Source organism: Malaya genurostris, chromosome 3 (genome assembly GCF_030247185.1).
Source record: "Malaya genurostris strain Urasoe2022 chromosome 3, Malgen_1.1, whole genome shotgun sequence".
Classification (NCBI taxonomy): Eukaryota; Metazoa; Arthropoda; class Insecta; order Diptera; family Culicidae; genus Malaya; species Malaya genurostris.
The window spans coordinates 129,598,768-129,614,322 of record NC_080572.1 but is presented as its reverse complement, the minus strand read 5'-3'; the positions used below and the strand labels follow the sequence as shown (position 1 = coordinate 129,614,322).

The 15,555-nt window shown below is 39.8% G+C and overlaps 2 protein-coding genes across 4 annotated transcripts in view; one reads left to right on the top strand and one right to left on the bottom strand.

Annotated features, from left to right (window-relative positions):
* LOC131434705 (rRNA N6-adenosine-methyltransferase ZCCHC4) overlaps positions 1 to 15,555 on the top strand; it is an 87,667-nt gene that overhangs the window by 8,779 nt on the left and 63,333 nt on the right. Inside the window, exon 1 of one of the 3 annotated variants that reach the window (XM_058601719.1) lies at positions 14,002 to 14,111. The exons of the other annotated variants lie outside the window; for them this stretch is intronic. Coding sequence (XP_058457702.1) covers positions 14,066 to 14,111 — 46 coding nt within the window. The 5' untranslated portion in view covers positions 14,002 to 14,065. Of the gene's footprint in view, positions 1 to 14,001; positions 14,112 to 15,555 lie in introns of those variants that run through there. 3 annotated transcript variants of the gene reach the window in all.
* LOC131434704 (uncharacterized protein K02A2.6-like) lies at positions 1,556 to 3,790 on the bottom strand. The gene has a single exon (XM_058601718.1). The coding sequence runs from the start codon at positions 3,767 to 3,769 to the stop codon at positions 2,276 to 2,278; it is 1,494 nt and encodes a 497-aa protein (XP_058457701.1). The 5' UTR covers positions 3,770 to 3,790; the 3' UTR covers positions 1,556 to 2,275.

Below are 15,555 nucleotides of genomic sequence, written 5' to 3'. Positions count from 1 at the left end.
GAGCTGCCTTCAAATGAGGTTCATGTAAACATTCGAATTGGTTCAAGATAAAAGATGAAAGACTAATCAGATAGCTGAAATGTCAATCACAGTTTTACGTTCGGTCTGACGGGGTAGCCGTGATAATACGGTTATATGAATTAACGCGAACGTACATAATGAAATAAAACTTTATTGACTTAACATAGAACAAATTAAAAGCGTGTATAGAGCGCGATGGCGCGAACTAACTGACTGACTGACTGCCGGATGTACATCAACTGGCAACAGCTTGACTGCTACCAGAGAGTACGGCGTTGGTAGCGATCGCTTGATCACTAGGGATGTCCATTTGTTCCCAACATCTCCTCGCTTAATACAGCTGGTAAGGGTCGAACCTGACCGGTGGTCTTCGCAGACGGGAAGAGCGCCGAGGTGCCTGTGCTGCTTCAACTGTTGTGACTGGCTGATTATCAGGACTCATACGCGATGCAGATGGTGGTGATGGAACTGTCTGATCTAGCTGTGCTGGTGTAACTTGTAATGGCGTAGACTGATCAAAAGATACTACGATTGGAGTAGGTAATGTTGGGACGTGACTTCTTGTAGTTGGTTGCTGGTTTGGCTTTGGTAGATTCCAGGATTGAAGCAAAATGTCCAACGGTAACTGCTGTGTGGATAACCTTGGTAGCTTTGGAACAGGTGGTGTCTCGTCATCAACATTACTTCGGCTGCGCAATTGATTGATATGCGACCGAATCATGCGTCTATTTTCAACCCAAACGTTGTAAAGTACGCTTCCGACTCGCTCCAGAATCACTCCAGGTACCCAACTCCATGAATTATTTGAATGCAGCTTCGCATAGACTAATGATCCTTTTTCAAATGATCTTGTGCCTGGAAGATCGGTTATTTCTCGAACTAGTGGTGGTCGAAGTAAATCAAGACTGGTTCGAATTTTGCGTGAAAACATGACTTCGGATGGAGACTTCCCTTCTGGTGCCGAAAGATTCGGTGTTGTTCGATATGTCAACAAGAATGTATCTAATGCTTGCTGAATCGATCCTCTCCCCTCTCTGATTTTTTTGATTGCTCGCTTGAAGGTGTCCACGAACCGTTCTGCCTGTCCGTTTGACTGTGGGTGAAAAGGAGCAGTTGTCACATGATTGATACCATTTTCCATACAGAACAAAGCGAATTCTGTACTGGTGAACTGAGCACCATTATCGCTCACTAAAATTTCCGGCATTCCAAGACGAGCAAAAAGACTGCGTAGAATTTCCACCGTGGATAGTGTTGTTATTGATTTGGTTTTGATAATTTCTACCCACTTACTGTACGAATCGATACTGAGTAAGAAATACTCTCCCTCGATAGGTCCAGCATAATCCACATGTATACGCTGCCATGGGTACGAGGATTTAGGCCATGGTACTGGTGGTGCTTTGGGTGGACTTTTGGCTGCCGTCGCACAATTATTACATGCTTTGATGTACGCAACAATATCGGAGTCAATTGATGGCCAATAAACATAGCTGCGTGCAATCGCTTTCATGCGCTGAATTCCTGGATGGCCACGATGAAGGTGATGAAGGCATCGCATTCGGAATTCAGTTGGAATAACAAGGCGTTCAGAAAACATTACACATCCTTGTGCTGTAGACAGAGATTCCCTTCGATCGAAGTACTGCTTGATCTCACGGTCTAAGATGCTTGCTTTCGATTGAGACCAACCATGTTGGATGAAGTGATGAACTTTCTTTAAAACAGGATCAGCGCGAGTTGCTTTCTGAATCGCTCTGAAACTAAGAGGAAGGGAATCAACTGCATTTAAAGCGATGGATCTTACGTCGTTTTCCATGATGATACTAGCAACAACAAAATCTTCCTCTGGCTTGACGTGGTGATTAATCAACCTAGAAAGGATATCTGCGTTGCCAAACTTCTCTGTGCTCACGTAAACGATATTGAAGTCGTAGAGCAATAATTGCAACGCCCAACGCTGAAGACGATTCGCTGTATAAACGGGGATACCTTTCTTCGATCCAAAAATCCGAAGAAGCGGAGCATGATCTGTCTCCAATGTGAAGCTCCGACCGAACAGCATCTTGTGGAATTTGGTAACAGCAAAAATGATTGCGAGCCTCTCACGATCTGGCTGACTGTATGATTGCTCGGCCGATGTAAGAGCTCTTGAAGCGTGCTGAACCACTTTGATTGACCCATCCGGAAATTTATGGCTGATTGTCGCACCAACTCCTACTGATGAAGCATCCGCTGAAACCACTACATCGAGCTACGGGTTGTAGTGTGTAAGAAGCAAATCTGACCTGAGTATTTGCTTGAAAGTGGTGAAGGCTTTTTCACACTCTTCTGACCAATCGAACTTTTTACCATGCTTCAGAAGCTCATCTAACGGGTACCGTAGTGTTCTCATACTAGGAACAAATTTTCCGTAATAGTTCAATGCTCCCAGAAACGAACGAACTTCAGAAACATCTTTTGGTGCTGGCATGTTGCATATGGTCTCGATTTTCGCTGGATCTGGACGCTGACCATGTTCGTCAATTAGATGACCCAAGTATTTAATTCGACGTTGTCCAAACGAACACTTCTCGGCTTTGATAGTAAACCCAAACTCTTGAATACGACGAAGAACTGCTTGAAGATTACGCCAGTGATCTGCTTCATCGGCTCCTCCGACCAAAACATCATCAAGATACCCTGCTGTACATTCCAATCCTGCAAGCATTGTATCTACAAGCTGTTGAAAAGCTCCTGGTGCTGCTTTTACTCCTGGGGGAAGGCGGTTGTACCGATAAAGACCTCGGTGTGTGTTGATTGTGAGTAGCTCTCTGCAGCTTTCGTCTACCTCCACTTGTAAAAATGCATCCGAAAGGTCGATTTGACTGTAGACCTTCGAATTTGCTAATTTGTTGAATATGTCCTGTGGTAGAGGAAGTGGATATTGATGTGGCTGTAATGCTTCATTTAGACCCGTAGAGTAATCGCCACATATTCTGATTGCGCCACTTGCTTTCCTAACAACGACGATGGGAGCCGCCCACTCTGAGAAATCAACCGGCGTGATGATGTTGGCACGTTCCAATCGATCAAGTTCTGCATCTACTGTACTGTACATAGCATAAGCCACTGGTCTTTTTGGTCGAAACACTGGGGATTTTGCTTCTTTAAGCGTAAATTTCACTTTCGCCTTGGTGCATAAACCTGGTTCGTTGTTGAAAACTGCTGCAAATGTTGCTTTGAGAGAGTCCATTTCCATCGGATAGCTGCTGACTTGATTGCAAAACTGATCCATTGGCACCGACCCGAGATTGAACGAGTCGATTAGGTCCAACCCAAGCAAATTGAGCTGCTGCTTTACCACGAAGAATCTCGCTTCACGGATAGTTCCATTGATAGTAATTGAACAGGAACACTGGAATTGAAGTTTCAATGGTTTACCCGATGCTGTTGCTGCTTGCACTGTTGCAGGACTCGATGTTGGTTGTCCGATTTGCCTCCAAGTACGCTCGGAAATGATGCTGATATCTGACGCTGTATCGAGCTGAAAACTGATATGTCTACCATTCACAACTGCTTTCACGAATCTTCTACGTTTTCGAATGTTTCGCACCTGTACACTGTTGGTTTGCATCGACTTTGATAGTCGTTGGCGACTGAGCGGTTTCACTTTCTTTGAGCTGTAACAATAACCGTCTTTATGGCCAACTTGACTGCAATCCTTACATCGATGTTTGGTAAAAGTACAATCCTTTGAATAATGCATGGCCCCACAATTCCAACATGGGGTTGCCGGACCAGAATCTTTTTTAACTACTGATTTCGATACTGGTGATTTTCTCTCTCCGGATCTGTACTCTTTTCTGTTGAACTGCTTTTTTTTAATTGCATGCACTGCTACTGATGAAGCTGATTGGATCATGGCTGTATCGTGTTTGATATTTAGTAGCCGCTGGCATTCATCCGAAATGTGTTCGAGACTAATATCATTCCGCTCCTCAATCCTGCTAAGCAACCTTGTTCGAACTTCTCCATCACTTTCTGCTTTTAACCCACAAACGAATATGAGACACTTGAACTGATCCTCTGATAGTTTTCCTAGTTCGAATTCGACACACAATTTATTTACACGACAAGCATACGATTTGTAATCCTCGCTAACTTGCTTCGTGACTTGTAAACAACGATACCGTTTACTGATAACCGATTCCGGGGTGCCAAACAAACTTTTCAATTTACTTACTGTGTCGTCAAACGTAATTTCGTTCGGGTTTTTAGGCAGAATGTAACTGGTATATCGCTCATGCTCTGATGGTCCCAATTTCCTGAGCAATAACCTCACTTTTGCTTCGTCGTCGAGTCGAACAGCGTCTTTAGCGAATAAATCCTGGTAACGCACATACCATCCGGTGAACGTGACATTTTGATTAGATTCATATCGGAATTCGTGAATGTTACCGGCGAGTGAATCAAGTACTTGCTCTGGATTGATCGTACCTTGAACATTTATCGCTGACATAGTAGCACGAAATATCTGCTCCTGTTGTGCCATAAAAGCTTGCTGTCGCTGCATCTGAATTTGCATTTGTTGTTGCATCTGTTGAAAAAACTGCACCATCATCGGATCGAACGACGAACCATTGTGCTGTTGTTGTTGAGAAGATTGAGGTTGTGTCTGCTGGAACATAGGAGGTCGAAGAATAGAATTTAACGGCGGCTGCTGCTGTGTGTTTCCTCCTGGCTGGTGATTCGGTGCTGCTTGATCGTGCTGCAGTCCGTTTCCCGGTACTGAATGCTGTGACGGGTCACTTCCAGGTGGTGAAAACATGTTGCCGTCGTCAGTAAACCTCCTTCGCTTCCTTGAACGGAACACTTTCGCTCAATACACGTGCAAATAAGAAAAAAAAATCACTTTTTCCGACGTCGCCACTTTTACGTTCGGTCTGACGGGGTAGCCGTGATAATACGGTTATATGAATTAACGTGAACGTACATAATGAAATAAAACTTTATTGACTTAACATAGAACAAATTAAAAGCGTGTATAGAGCGCGATGGCGCGAACTAACTGACTGACTGACTGCCGGATGTACATCAACTGGCAACAGCTTGACTGCTACCAGAGAGTACGGCGTTGGTAGCGATCGCTTGATCACTAGGGATGTCCATTTGTTCCCAACACACAGAATACACATAAATTAATTGTTTCCTCCTTTCAGTTCAGATCGAATTCAATTTAGTGAGCAAAAAAATAAAGGTCTCACTACCAACACGCTCTGTACCTTTTTCCTCAACCGCTCTGTACTACTGTGCTCGATTTCCATAATCTGTGATTTATTCAATAATCTGTGAAAATCTGTGTCATTTTTAAAAACTGTGCAGAAAATTGAAAATCTGTGAACCTGAAATCAACACTTATTTTTTTTTTTTTGCTTTCCATGAGCCCTGCTGAATTATAATTGATAGTTGACTGTATGTGACTGACCGAGGCTCTTGAGGGTATGTAGATGAAAGTAATACAAAGGTCCTTGCCTTTAATTGTGACATGACATGCGACAACTTCAATACTTGGTATCGAGGGGAGAGTAATTCGAGAAAAAGAGCACTTTTTGATCCCCAAAAGTACTCCTCAGTAGGGATCATCTCGATCCAGGCAAATAATGTTGAAATCGTGGAAGTTTAGTGATACATCAAAAGTTAACCAAGTTTCACACAATGCAAATGCGTCACATTTCAGATTATTTACTAGATATTTAATAGAATCTATTTTCGGGATGATACTTCTACAGTTCCACTGTAAAACAGTGATCGAATCCATGACCTCGTTCGAAAAATTAGCCATCGAAGGAAACGATTGCAGTCAGCTGCATCAAAAACATTTCAACTTTTGGTAGGAAAGTCATCAAAATACATTTTAGGGGGGTCAGAAATGTTGAAGACGGAAAATATAAAGTCCACAATGTCAGTGAATTTTACAAGTCCAGCATTTGATATGTTTGCTGGCTCCTTGGGTTCTTTCGAGGTTTTTGGTGTCCCCGGAAAATTTGGATATTCTTTCTCAGATTTTAGGCGACGACACGACCAGGTAATCCGACCTCGATAATTATGAAAATAATCTTCTTGACCAACACTCTTTAAGTATCTATGAACTAGTTACCAAGCACTTTAATAAATAAACCAATCATTTGAAAAAGTTGTGAAACTTTTCTATAAATTAAAATTTTGTTATAACGTTCTTTTTCGATTTCGATCAGTTCTAATATCCTGAGAAATTTGATTCCTGTGCTGTTCAAGTTTCTTTCATATTCATCAAAGTATACACGCACTTTGCGAAGGCCTCAACTCACTGAGAGTAGAAGTAGAGAAGTTTCCAAAATATGACAACGCATTGTTTCACAACATGTATGCTGATTAGCAACGAGGGTTGAACGATTTGGAACAAGTGGCGAATTGGAATTTTTTTACTTTAGAAAGTCATTCGAAAAGAATAAACTGATAAAAAGGCGGGTGGGTAATGTCAGAGACATAACTGGATGTCGTGAATACGAAAACAACTGACATGTTCCTTAACACTTCCGAATATCAATTAGTTGATCAATTGCATGAATTATGCAAGCATTCTCTTTTGCACATTTTTCGCAAAAACAAAGAACGCTTCACTTTTTATTAAGAGGCTTGTTTCTACCTGATTTCGTTTGTAGCTTTTTCACTAATGGGCGGTCCTAACGGCTATAAAAATATCCGCATTCAGAATTTTAATGTTGATTATTTCATTTCGGATTTGCATAATTTATTGAAAGAAACTATCAATATGCTGAAGGGACTCGTTTCTAGCATTCAGAAAGGTCAAAATGCGTAATTCTCTACGACATTAAACTCTGGAACATTTTTCGCAAAAACAAAGAAGGCTTCACTTGATCTCGTTTACTGTGAGTTTCACACAGCGAAATGTGCACAAATCTAACCAAACTGTTCTAGATTTGCAGTAAACTGAGGATATTTCCCTACGATTTGCGAACAACAAATCCTAATAGTTCTTTAGAAAACTTTTAGAGCCATTAGAACGGCTGATTTTGTGCAATGCTCTCCACCGTTGTTTTTTCACCAATGCTAATGACTGGCAGCTGTGACGTAATCGCTCTTGTCGAAAGCGAAACTAATTGTGCAGACGACACAAAACACATCTGCTCGCAGTGGCGATAGAATCCAAACTGATTCATGTTTTGTTGACAGGCTTGTTTCTACCTGTTTTCGTTTGTAGCCTTTTCACTAATGGGGGTCCTAACGGCTATAAAAATAGCCGCATACAGAATTTTAATGTCGATTATATCATTTCGGATTTGCATAATTTATTGAAAGAAACTATCAATATGCTGTATGGATTCGTTTCCAGCATTCAGAAGAGTCAAATTGCGTAATTCTCTACGACATTAAACTCTGGAACATTTTTCGCGAAAAAAGGCTTCACTTGATCTCGATTACTGTGAATTTCACACAGTGAAAAGTGCACAAATCTAAGCAAACTGTTCTTGATTTGCAGTAAACTGAGGATATTTCCCTACGATTTGCGAACAACAAATCCTAATAGTTCTTTAGAAAACTTAGAGCCATTAGAACGGCTGATTTTGTGCAATGCTCTCCACCGTAGTTTTTTCACCAATGCTAATGACTGGCAGCTGTGACGTAATCGCTCTTGTCGAAAGCGAAACTAATTGTGCAGACGACACAAAACACATCTGCTCGCAGTGGCGATAGAATCCAAACTGATTCATGTTTTGTTGACAGGCTTGTTTCTACCTGTTTTCGTTTGTAGCCTTTTCACTAATGGGCGGTCCTAACGGCTATAAAAATAGCCGCATACAGAATTTTAATGTCGATTATATCATTTCGGATTTGCATAATTTATTGAAAGAAACTATCAATATGCTGTATGGATTCGTTTCCAGCATTCAGAAGAGTCAAATTGCGTAATTCTCTACGACATTAGACTCTGGAACATTTTTCGCGAAAAAAGGCTTCACTTGATCTCGATTACTGTGAATTTCACACAGCGAAAAGTGCACAAATCTAAGCAAACTGTTCTTGATTTGCAGTAAACTGAGGATATTTCCCTACGATTTTCGAACAACAAATCCTAATAGTTCTTTAGAAAACTTTTGGAGCCATTAGAACGGCTGATTTTGTGCAATGCTCTCCACCGTTGTTTTTTTTCCCAATGCTAATGACTGGCAGCTGTGACGTAATCGCTCTTGTCGAAAGCGAAACTAGCTGTGCAGACGACACAAAACACATCTGCTCGCAGTGGCGATAGAATCCAAACTGATTGAATTTTTGTTAAGAGATTTTCTTTTATGTGATTTCGTTTGTAGCTTTTTCACTAATGGGCGGTCCTAACGGCTATAAAAATAGCCGCATATAGAATTTTAATGTCGATTATTTCATTTCGGATTTGCATAATTTATTGAAAGAAACTATCAATATGTTGTAGGTATTCGTTTCTAGCATTCACAAGGACCAAATTGAGGAACTCACTGCGATATTCACCACTTCTCGGAACATTTTTCCCGGACGATTTGTTGTACAGCAGCAGATATTTCGTTCTCTTCCTTAGAACGCGTTCTGATTGGCTGGTGTTGACATGGATCAAATGAGACAAGTTTTTCAATAGTGTACTATTAAAATACTTCAATGCTTTTGCTATACACGTTTAAATTGAAAAATTTCGATTCTATTGGTAGTTAAATTATATAAATCCTTTCACAGATCACTGAGCTATGAGCTTTAAAAATACGAGAAAGGCAAGCGCACCATATGAATTATCCTCTTCGATACTCGTTTATACCAAACATTTCAGAAAAGTTTAATTTTGAATTATTTGAGACTATGTCACAAAACTGAAAATTTTATCATAAAATTGTGATCATATTTCCGATGGCATGTCGCAAGAATTATGTTGATTCATTAGATACAACAATAGATATTCACGATCAAAAACTTATCACTCTCTCAGAGGGTAAATTTTGAAAAGGCACCCCATAGTAAAGTAAGTCGTATTCACGACAAAAGTTTCGCAATGACGGATTGAATGACTGCAAAACTTAACACCATTTAAAAACTCATTTACATAGCAAAGAGTCATTATAGATCTAAGTATGGTCACGTTAAATTATTTATAAACATCCATGAATATTGAATTGTCTGGAAGTCATTTTTAATATGTTCGAGCACCAGCGAGCCTTAACGAAGACCTCTATCCGATTGAATTAAATGATAATTCCACTCGAGGCAGTTTGTTCTGATTACATTTCCCAATGCTTCAATGTGCAGTAACCAAGGTTATGGTAACTGTTATTTGAAATCAATAATCTATCAATTTGTGTTGCCAGTTTCAATAGTTTTTCAGGCGATTTCGTTTTGACATTACCAGTTACTGAGGGGTTGTTAAATTTGCGATAACGTTTCGATAGACGAGTGGCAGGTCGTGTCGTCGTTTTAGGTCTCCGGAACAAGGAGCATTTGGCTTCGTCTTTTTGTTTTTTTTTTACCAACACTTCCTTCTGCTGTTACTTTTGGAGGGCCTTCAAGGGATATCTTCGAACCCTTGCTAGGGAGTTTAGGAGATGATATATTTCTCCTCTTCCTTAAACTACGAGGTACAGTTAAAGATGTACCTTCTTGATGATCGTCAGAGTCACACTCGTCCGCAGACAAGCAGGTGTAGGGGTTCTGTTCAGGTGGTGTGGCGATTTTCAGCATTTCTGCGAACGAGCGGTTTGATCGTTGCTTGAGAGATCGTTTCAAATGATCTCCATGCAATTTGTACGCAGAACATGCTGTGAGGTCATGCGGGGCCACCCCACAGTAAAGACACTTTTCAATGTCTGTCACAAACGTCATCCGCATGACTCTCTCCGCACTTCGAGCAGCGGGGCCGATTTCCACAATGATAAGCTATGTGTCCTAGTTGTTGACAACTAGTGCAATCCATGACCCGTGGTACGAAAAGTCGTACAGGCAGACAAACGCTGTCCAGGAGAGCGAATTTCGGCAAAGCCGAGCCGGAGAAGGTCACCCGATACGAGTCCGAGTGGGGATAAGACTTAGTCCCATTCCCGACGATCGATACTGAATGCAAACGATTGCAGTCCAGTATCTTGACTTTCTTAAGCAAAGGATTTTAAAAACATCCGACCCCATGTTTGAGAATGTCCTCGCATGTCAGACTTGGATCCGTGATCACTCCGTCTATCTCGACTTCGCGAGCTGGTGTGTAAACGCGATAGTCCCGCGTAAAGTGATTGTTTCCAGTGATCTCATTACCATGTTTCAGACTGGTCAACGAGACCCTGAGCTTATCGGGACGATTTTTTTAGATAAATTTCACAGTTGGATATTGTGACGCCAAGTCTTTAGAGATTTTCAAAATATTAAATGGTTTATTCTTCTCTTTGTTCCGGAAATAAACCACATAAAGGCGGGTCGAGGGTGAAGGCTCTTCGGGATACTGTTTAACCCGATGAGTCTACTTTTTGGAGCAGATTTAGAATCTGTTTCCATTATATCTTCGGGGGGCAGGGGAGTATCTAATGGACTTGCCATAGCGCGATTAAGGTTCCGCGCAAATTATAAGGGGAGTCAAAATATAAGTTGACGATAAAGGGACACGAAGGAAAAAAAATATAATACTTAGCTAATGATCCGTAGCAACTCGGCCACTGAGGCCAACCGCTGCTTACACGAGTAGGTGTTTCGCAGGGTTCGAGCGTAACGCCAATCTCGTATAATATTTTCACTTCTGATCTTCCAAATCTACGCTTTGGTTGTCAGAAATCACTATTCCGTAACAACACAGGTCTGTTAGCTACAGATACAAATCTAAGAGTGATCTGCAGTCGCCTACAAAGAAGCTTAAATATTTTCGGCGATTATCTGTCAAAATGTAAAATTAAACCAAAAAAACTCACTGTTAAGGATCACGTTGAAGGAATCCAGGCAAAGTGTAATAAATATACTAAATGTTTGTATCCTCTTATAAACAGAAATTCTAAGCGTCACGATTCAAATACATTCACAATTCAAAGCATGTGAAGATAAGTCACAGACTAACAGACAGGACACTCAAATTAGATTCTTTAACCATATAAACGGTCATTTCGAATATTCCTTTATTTGGGACAGTACTCGCATATGTCATGATGGCGCTACGTTACCCTATCAAATACATCCTGTCTGTCATCTAGATTGTGTTTTTTTTTTCATTTACCAACCGAGTTGCCATTCATACAGAATTATCTGTAATGTATTGATTTGTATACCTCCATGCGATTTTCATGTAGGATACAGATTAATTACATATTGCCAAAAATATATACAGAATTGTGCCTACTTCTCATCCTACAACGCAATACAAAATCGAACCCGTTTTGTTACAATATTTACTTGCTTCTGGTCTGCCGTCACTTAATTTCGGGTGAAAATCACCAACACAATCAAAAATAGTCTAGATGAACAACGTTGAGTAAAATAAATGTTTACCTTCTAACATCGCTAAAAAAGTTAAATATATTATCAACGTAATCCAATAATTTATTGTGTCGATTCATTATCAAATATTTTGATGAAATCAGGCAACCCTGCAAGCAGCTGATCGGTGTTGACAAACGAGGGGAAACCAACTAGTAAAAAAACTTTTACGTAACACAAGGGGTGTACCGATAGTAAATAGTTCGCGCAGTACAATATAGGTGGAACTAGTGCATCACGAAAAATGATTTTTATAAGAATTTACTCATACTGTCATGTCTGTTAGTCTGTGGATAAGTCATATCTTTAACTTCTCAGTTGATTTAGCTGAAGTTTACATCGATACAGACGCAAAATTTATTTTTTAGGAATCAATCGATTTAGCTCGACGAACTGAGCAAATGTGTGTGTGTGTGTGTGTGTGTGTGTGTGTGTGTGTGTGTGTGTGTGTGTGTGTGTGTGTGTGTCTGTATGTGTGTTGTCATCAAAGAGGTCGAGATCTCAGAGATGGCTGGTCCGATTTTGATCGGACTAGTTGCAAATGAAAGGTCACCCTGAACGCTATTGAATGGTTTTGAGATCGAATGTTTACTTTACGAGTTATTCAAAATTTTATGTTAAAATTTTCAGTTTTTTGACAATATCCGTCACAATTGACCTTGAAAACAGAATATTCCGCACAGTAATATCTATCCAACAAGCCATAGATTGCTAAAATCGATTCGTTTTTAACAGAAATATCGATATTTTTGCATAAGCGACTTTTCGCTTTATTCCAGTAGTAGGAGTTTTTTTGATAAAGCGATGTTTCGGATCAAAGTAAAATACGGTTTTGAATACTGTTTTATGCAATTGTTTCTTAGCACCTAAAAGAATATGCTTTTGCATGACTTTTCGATTTTAGCACGGTTCGTTTTTGGCAACATAATCGTTCGGTCATGACATGTGTATTAGGCAGATGGTAGTATTTATAAATTCAAAACAATTTCATATTTATATTGATTTATGCTGCTTGCTTACACGATCTATTGAATAATAATTATCAAATCACAATAGTTATCTGTCAAAATGGAAAATTAAACCAAAAAAACTCACTGTTAAGGATGACGTTGAAGGAATACAGGCAAAGTGTAATAAATATACTAAATGTTTATATCCTCTTATAAACAGAAATTCTAAGCGTCACGATTCAAATACATTCACAATTCAAAGCATGTGAAGATAAGTCATATCTTTAACTTCTCAGTTGATTTACCTGAAGTTTACATCGTTACAGACGCAAAATTTATTTTTTAGGAATCAATCGATTTAGCTCGACGAACTGAGCAAATGTCCGTGTGTGTGTGTATGTGTGTGTGTGTGTGTGTGTGTGTGTGTGTGTGTGTGTGTGTGTGTGTGTGTGTGTGTGTGTGTGTGTGTGTGTGTGTGTGTGTGTGTGTGTGTGTGTGTGTGTATGTGTGTTGTCATCAAAGAGGTCGAGATCTCAGAGATGGCTGGTCCGATTTTGATCGGACTAGTTGCAAATGAAAGGTCACCCTGAACGCTATTGAATGGTTTTGAGATCGGATGTTTACTTTACGAGTTATTCAAAATTTTATGTTAAAATTTTCAGTTTTTTGACAATATCCGTCACAATTGACCTTGAAAACAGAATATTCCGCACAGTAATATCTATCCAACAAGCCATAGATTGCTAAAATCGATTCGTTTTTAACAGAAATATCGATATTTTTGCATAAGCGACTTTTCGCTTTATTCCAGTAGTAGGAGTTTTTTTTGATAAAGCAATGTTTCGGATCAAAGTAAAATACGGTTTTGAATACTGTTTTATGCAATTGTTTCTTAGCACCTAAAAGAATATGCTTTTTCATGACTTTTCGATTTTAGCACGGTTCGTTTTTGGCAACATAATCGTTCGGACATGACATGTGTATTAGGAAGATGGTAGTATTTATAAATTCAAAACAAATTCATATTTATATTGATTTATGCTGCTTGCAACAATAATTGCTGGAAGATCTTACACGACCTATTGAATAATAATTATCAAATCACAATAGTTTGGGTCCCAATATGGCAATGACCATTCCAAGCAATGGAGCAATGACCATTCCAGGCAATGAAAGAGCCGATATTTTCGCCAAACGTGGTGCTATTGAGGGTGAAATTTATGAGAGACTAATTGCTTTCAACGAATTCTATAGCGCGTCCCGCCAAAGAACACTTGCCAGCTGGCAAGCTTCTTGGGATGCAGATGATTTGGGTCGGTGGATGCACTCAATTATTCCTAAAATATCGACAAAGGCATGGTTCAGGCGGCTGGATGTAAATAGGGACTTCATTCGTGTGATGTCTAGACTCATGTTTAATCACTACACGTTAGATGCACACCTCCTTCGAATGGGACTTTCCGAGACTAATCATTGTGCTTGTGGCGAAGGCTATCGCAATATTGATCATGTCGTTTGGACATGCGTGGAGTATTGTGATGTCAGATCTCAACTAATAAATTCTTTGCGTACCCAAGGTAGACTATCCAATGTCTGAGTTCGCGACATTCTTGCTTATCGTGACCTTCCATACAGGTAACTTCTTTATCATTTCATAAAGACAATTAGAGTTTCAATTTAATAATTGACCCTTTTGAGACTTAGTTCTAACTCATATTGCATCCATTAGTTCATCCAATAGCTAAATTTGAATAGAAATGATATTGTTGATTTTTGTTGTCAAAGTGTCAAATTAAAGCCTTGTGTTAGAATTTTGTCCGACCTTTATTACGTTTTTGAAAGTGTTATTGCTCTTCTGTTAACACCAGATTGTATTGATTACTTCCGGCAGTATATTTATTTCATCATCCTGTTGAAGTTTGCATCGAATCTGTGACCGTTTTCTGCATTTTCACTGATTTTAGTTCGCTGATCTCAATTTGTTGATGGCATAAAGACCGTTAGCACCAATCGCTGTAAACATCCATCAATTCTCAGTTAAACTGATTCTGTCATCCTTCGAACGAACAACGATCAAAACAAAGATGGATTCAAAACAATGTGGAGAATGCCATCACGATATTAACGACTTGGAGCCAGTGCGCTGTGGCCTTTGTGAAACCTCTTTTCACATCAGCCAGAACTGCTGCGGCTTTAATCTTCGTTCCTGCAAGGATGTATTCGCTCAGGGTAAAATAATATTCATTTGCCCTAAGTGCAAGAATGAGTTGAACGGTAGAAGCTTTCGTGCGTATATGGATGACTCGATGTGCACAAGCTCTAGCAACAACAGTAACGATACGCAGATCCAGCATCTTTCTGGTATTGTTGAAGTGCTAAGTCAAAAAGTTTACAGGATTGTTAATTCTGACACTGTATATCCCAATACTCGTGATGTAAGAAGACCAGTATGGCCTATTTCTAATCCAAATGCTAAACGTCGTCGTGGTGAGGATGGTCAATCTGTGCGCCCTTCTTTCAATCATGGTAAAAATGACATTGATTTGGGAGAACTCTCTGTCCCATTCATTATGCCGCCTACTTCTCCATCGAAATTTTGGCTTTATCTGTCTGGGTTCCAACCGATGATGACGTGCAGAAAATAGTCTCACGCTGTCTTAATTTATCCGGTACATTTGATGTCATTCGTCTTGTACCAAAAGGTTTAGACCCTGCTAATTTGAATTACATATCATTCAAAACTGGTCTTGATCCAACACTCAAGCACTTGACTTGACCAACACTTGACGCTACGCGTTGGCCTACAGGGCTAATATTAAGAGAATTCGTGGATTTTTAATTACACCTGTTGAGACACCCGTCCATGTTATTTCGAAAGCAGCCAGCAGTAATACCGATGATAGAGGAAACATTTCCATTGACAGTAATTTGAATGCATTGCGATCTTTGGTGGATGATGGAAGCTTAAGGGCATCCTTCAGAGGCGAGTACTCAAACGCTCCTGTTCAACTATTTGCATTCAATAACTATCCTTTGCAGCGAATTTCCGACTGTGATAGCAGTATATCTATTTATTACC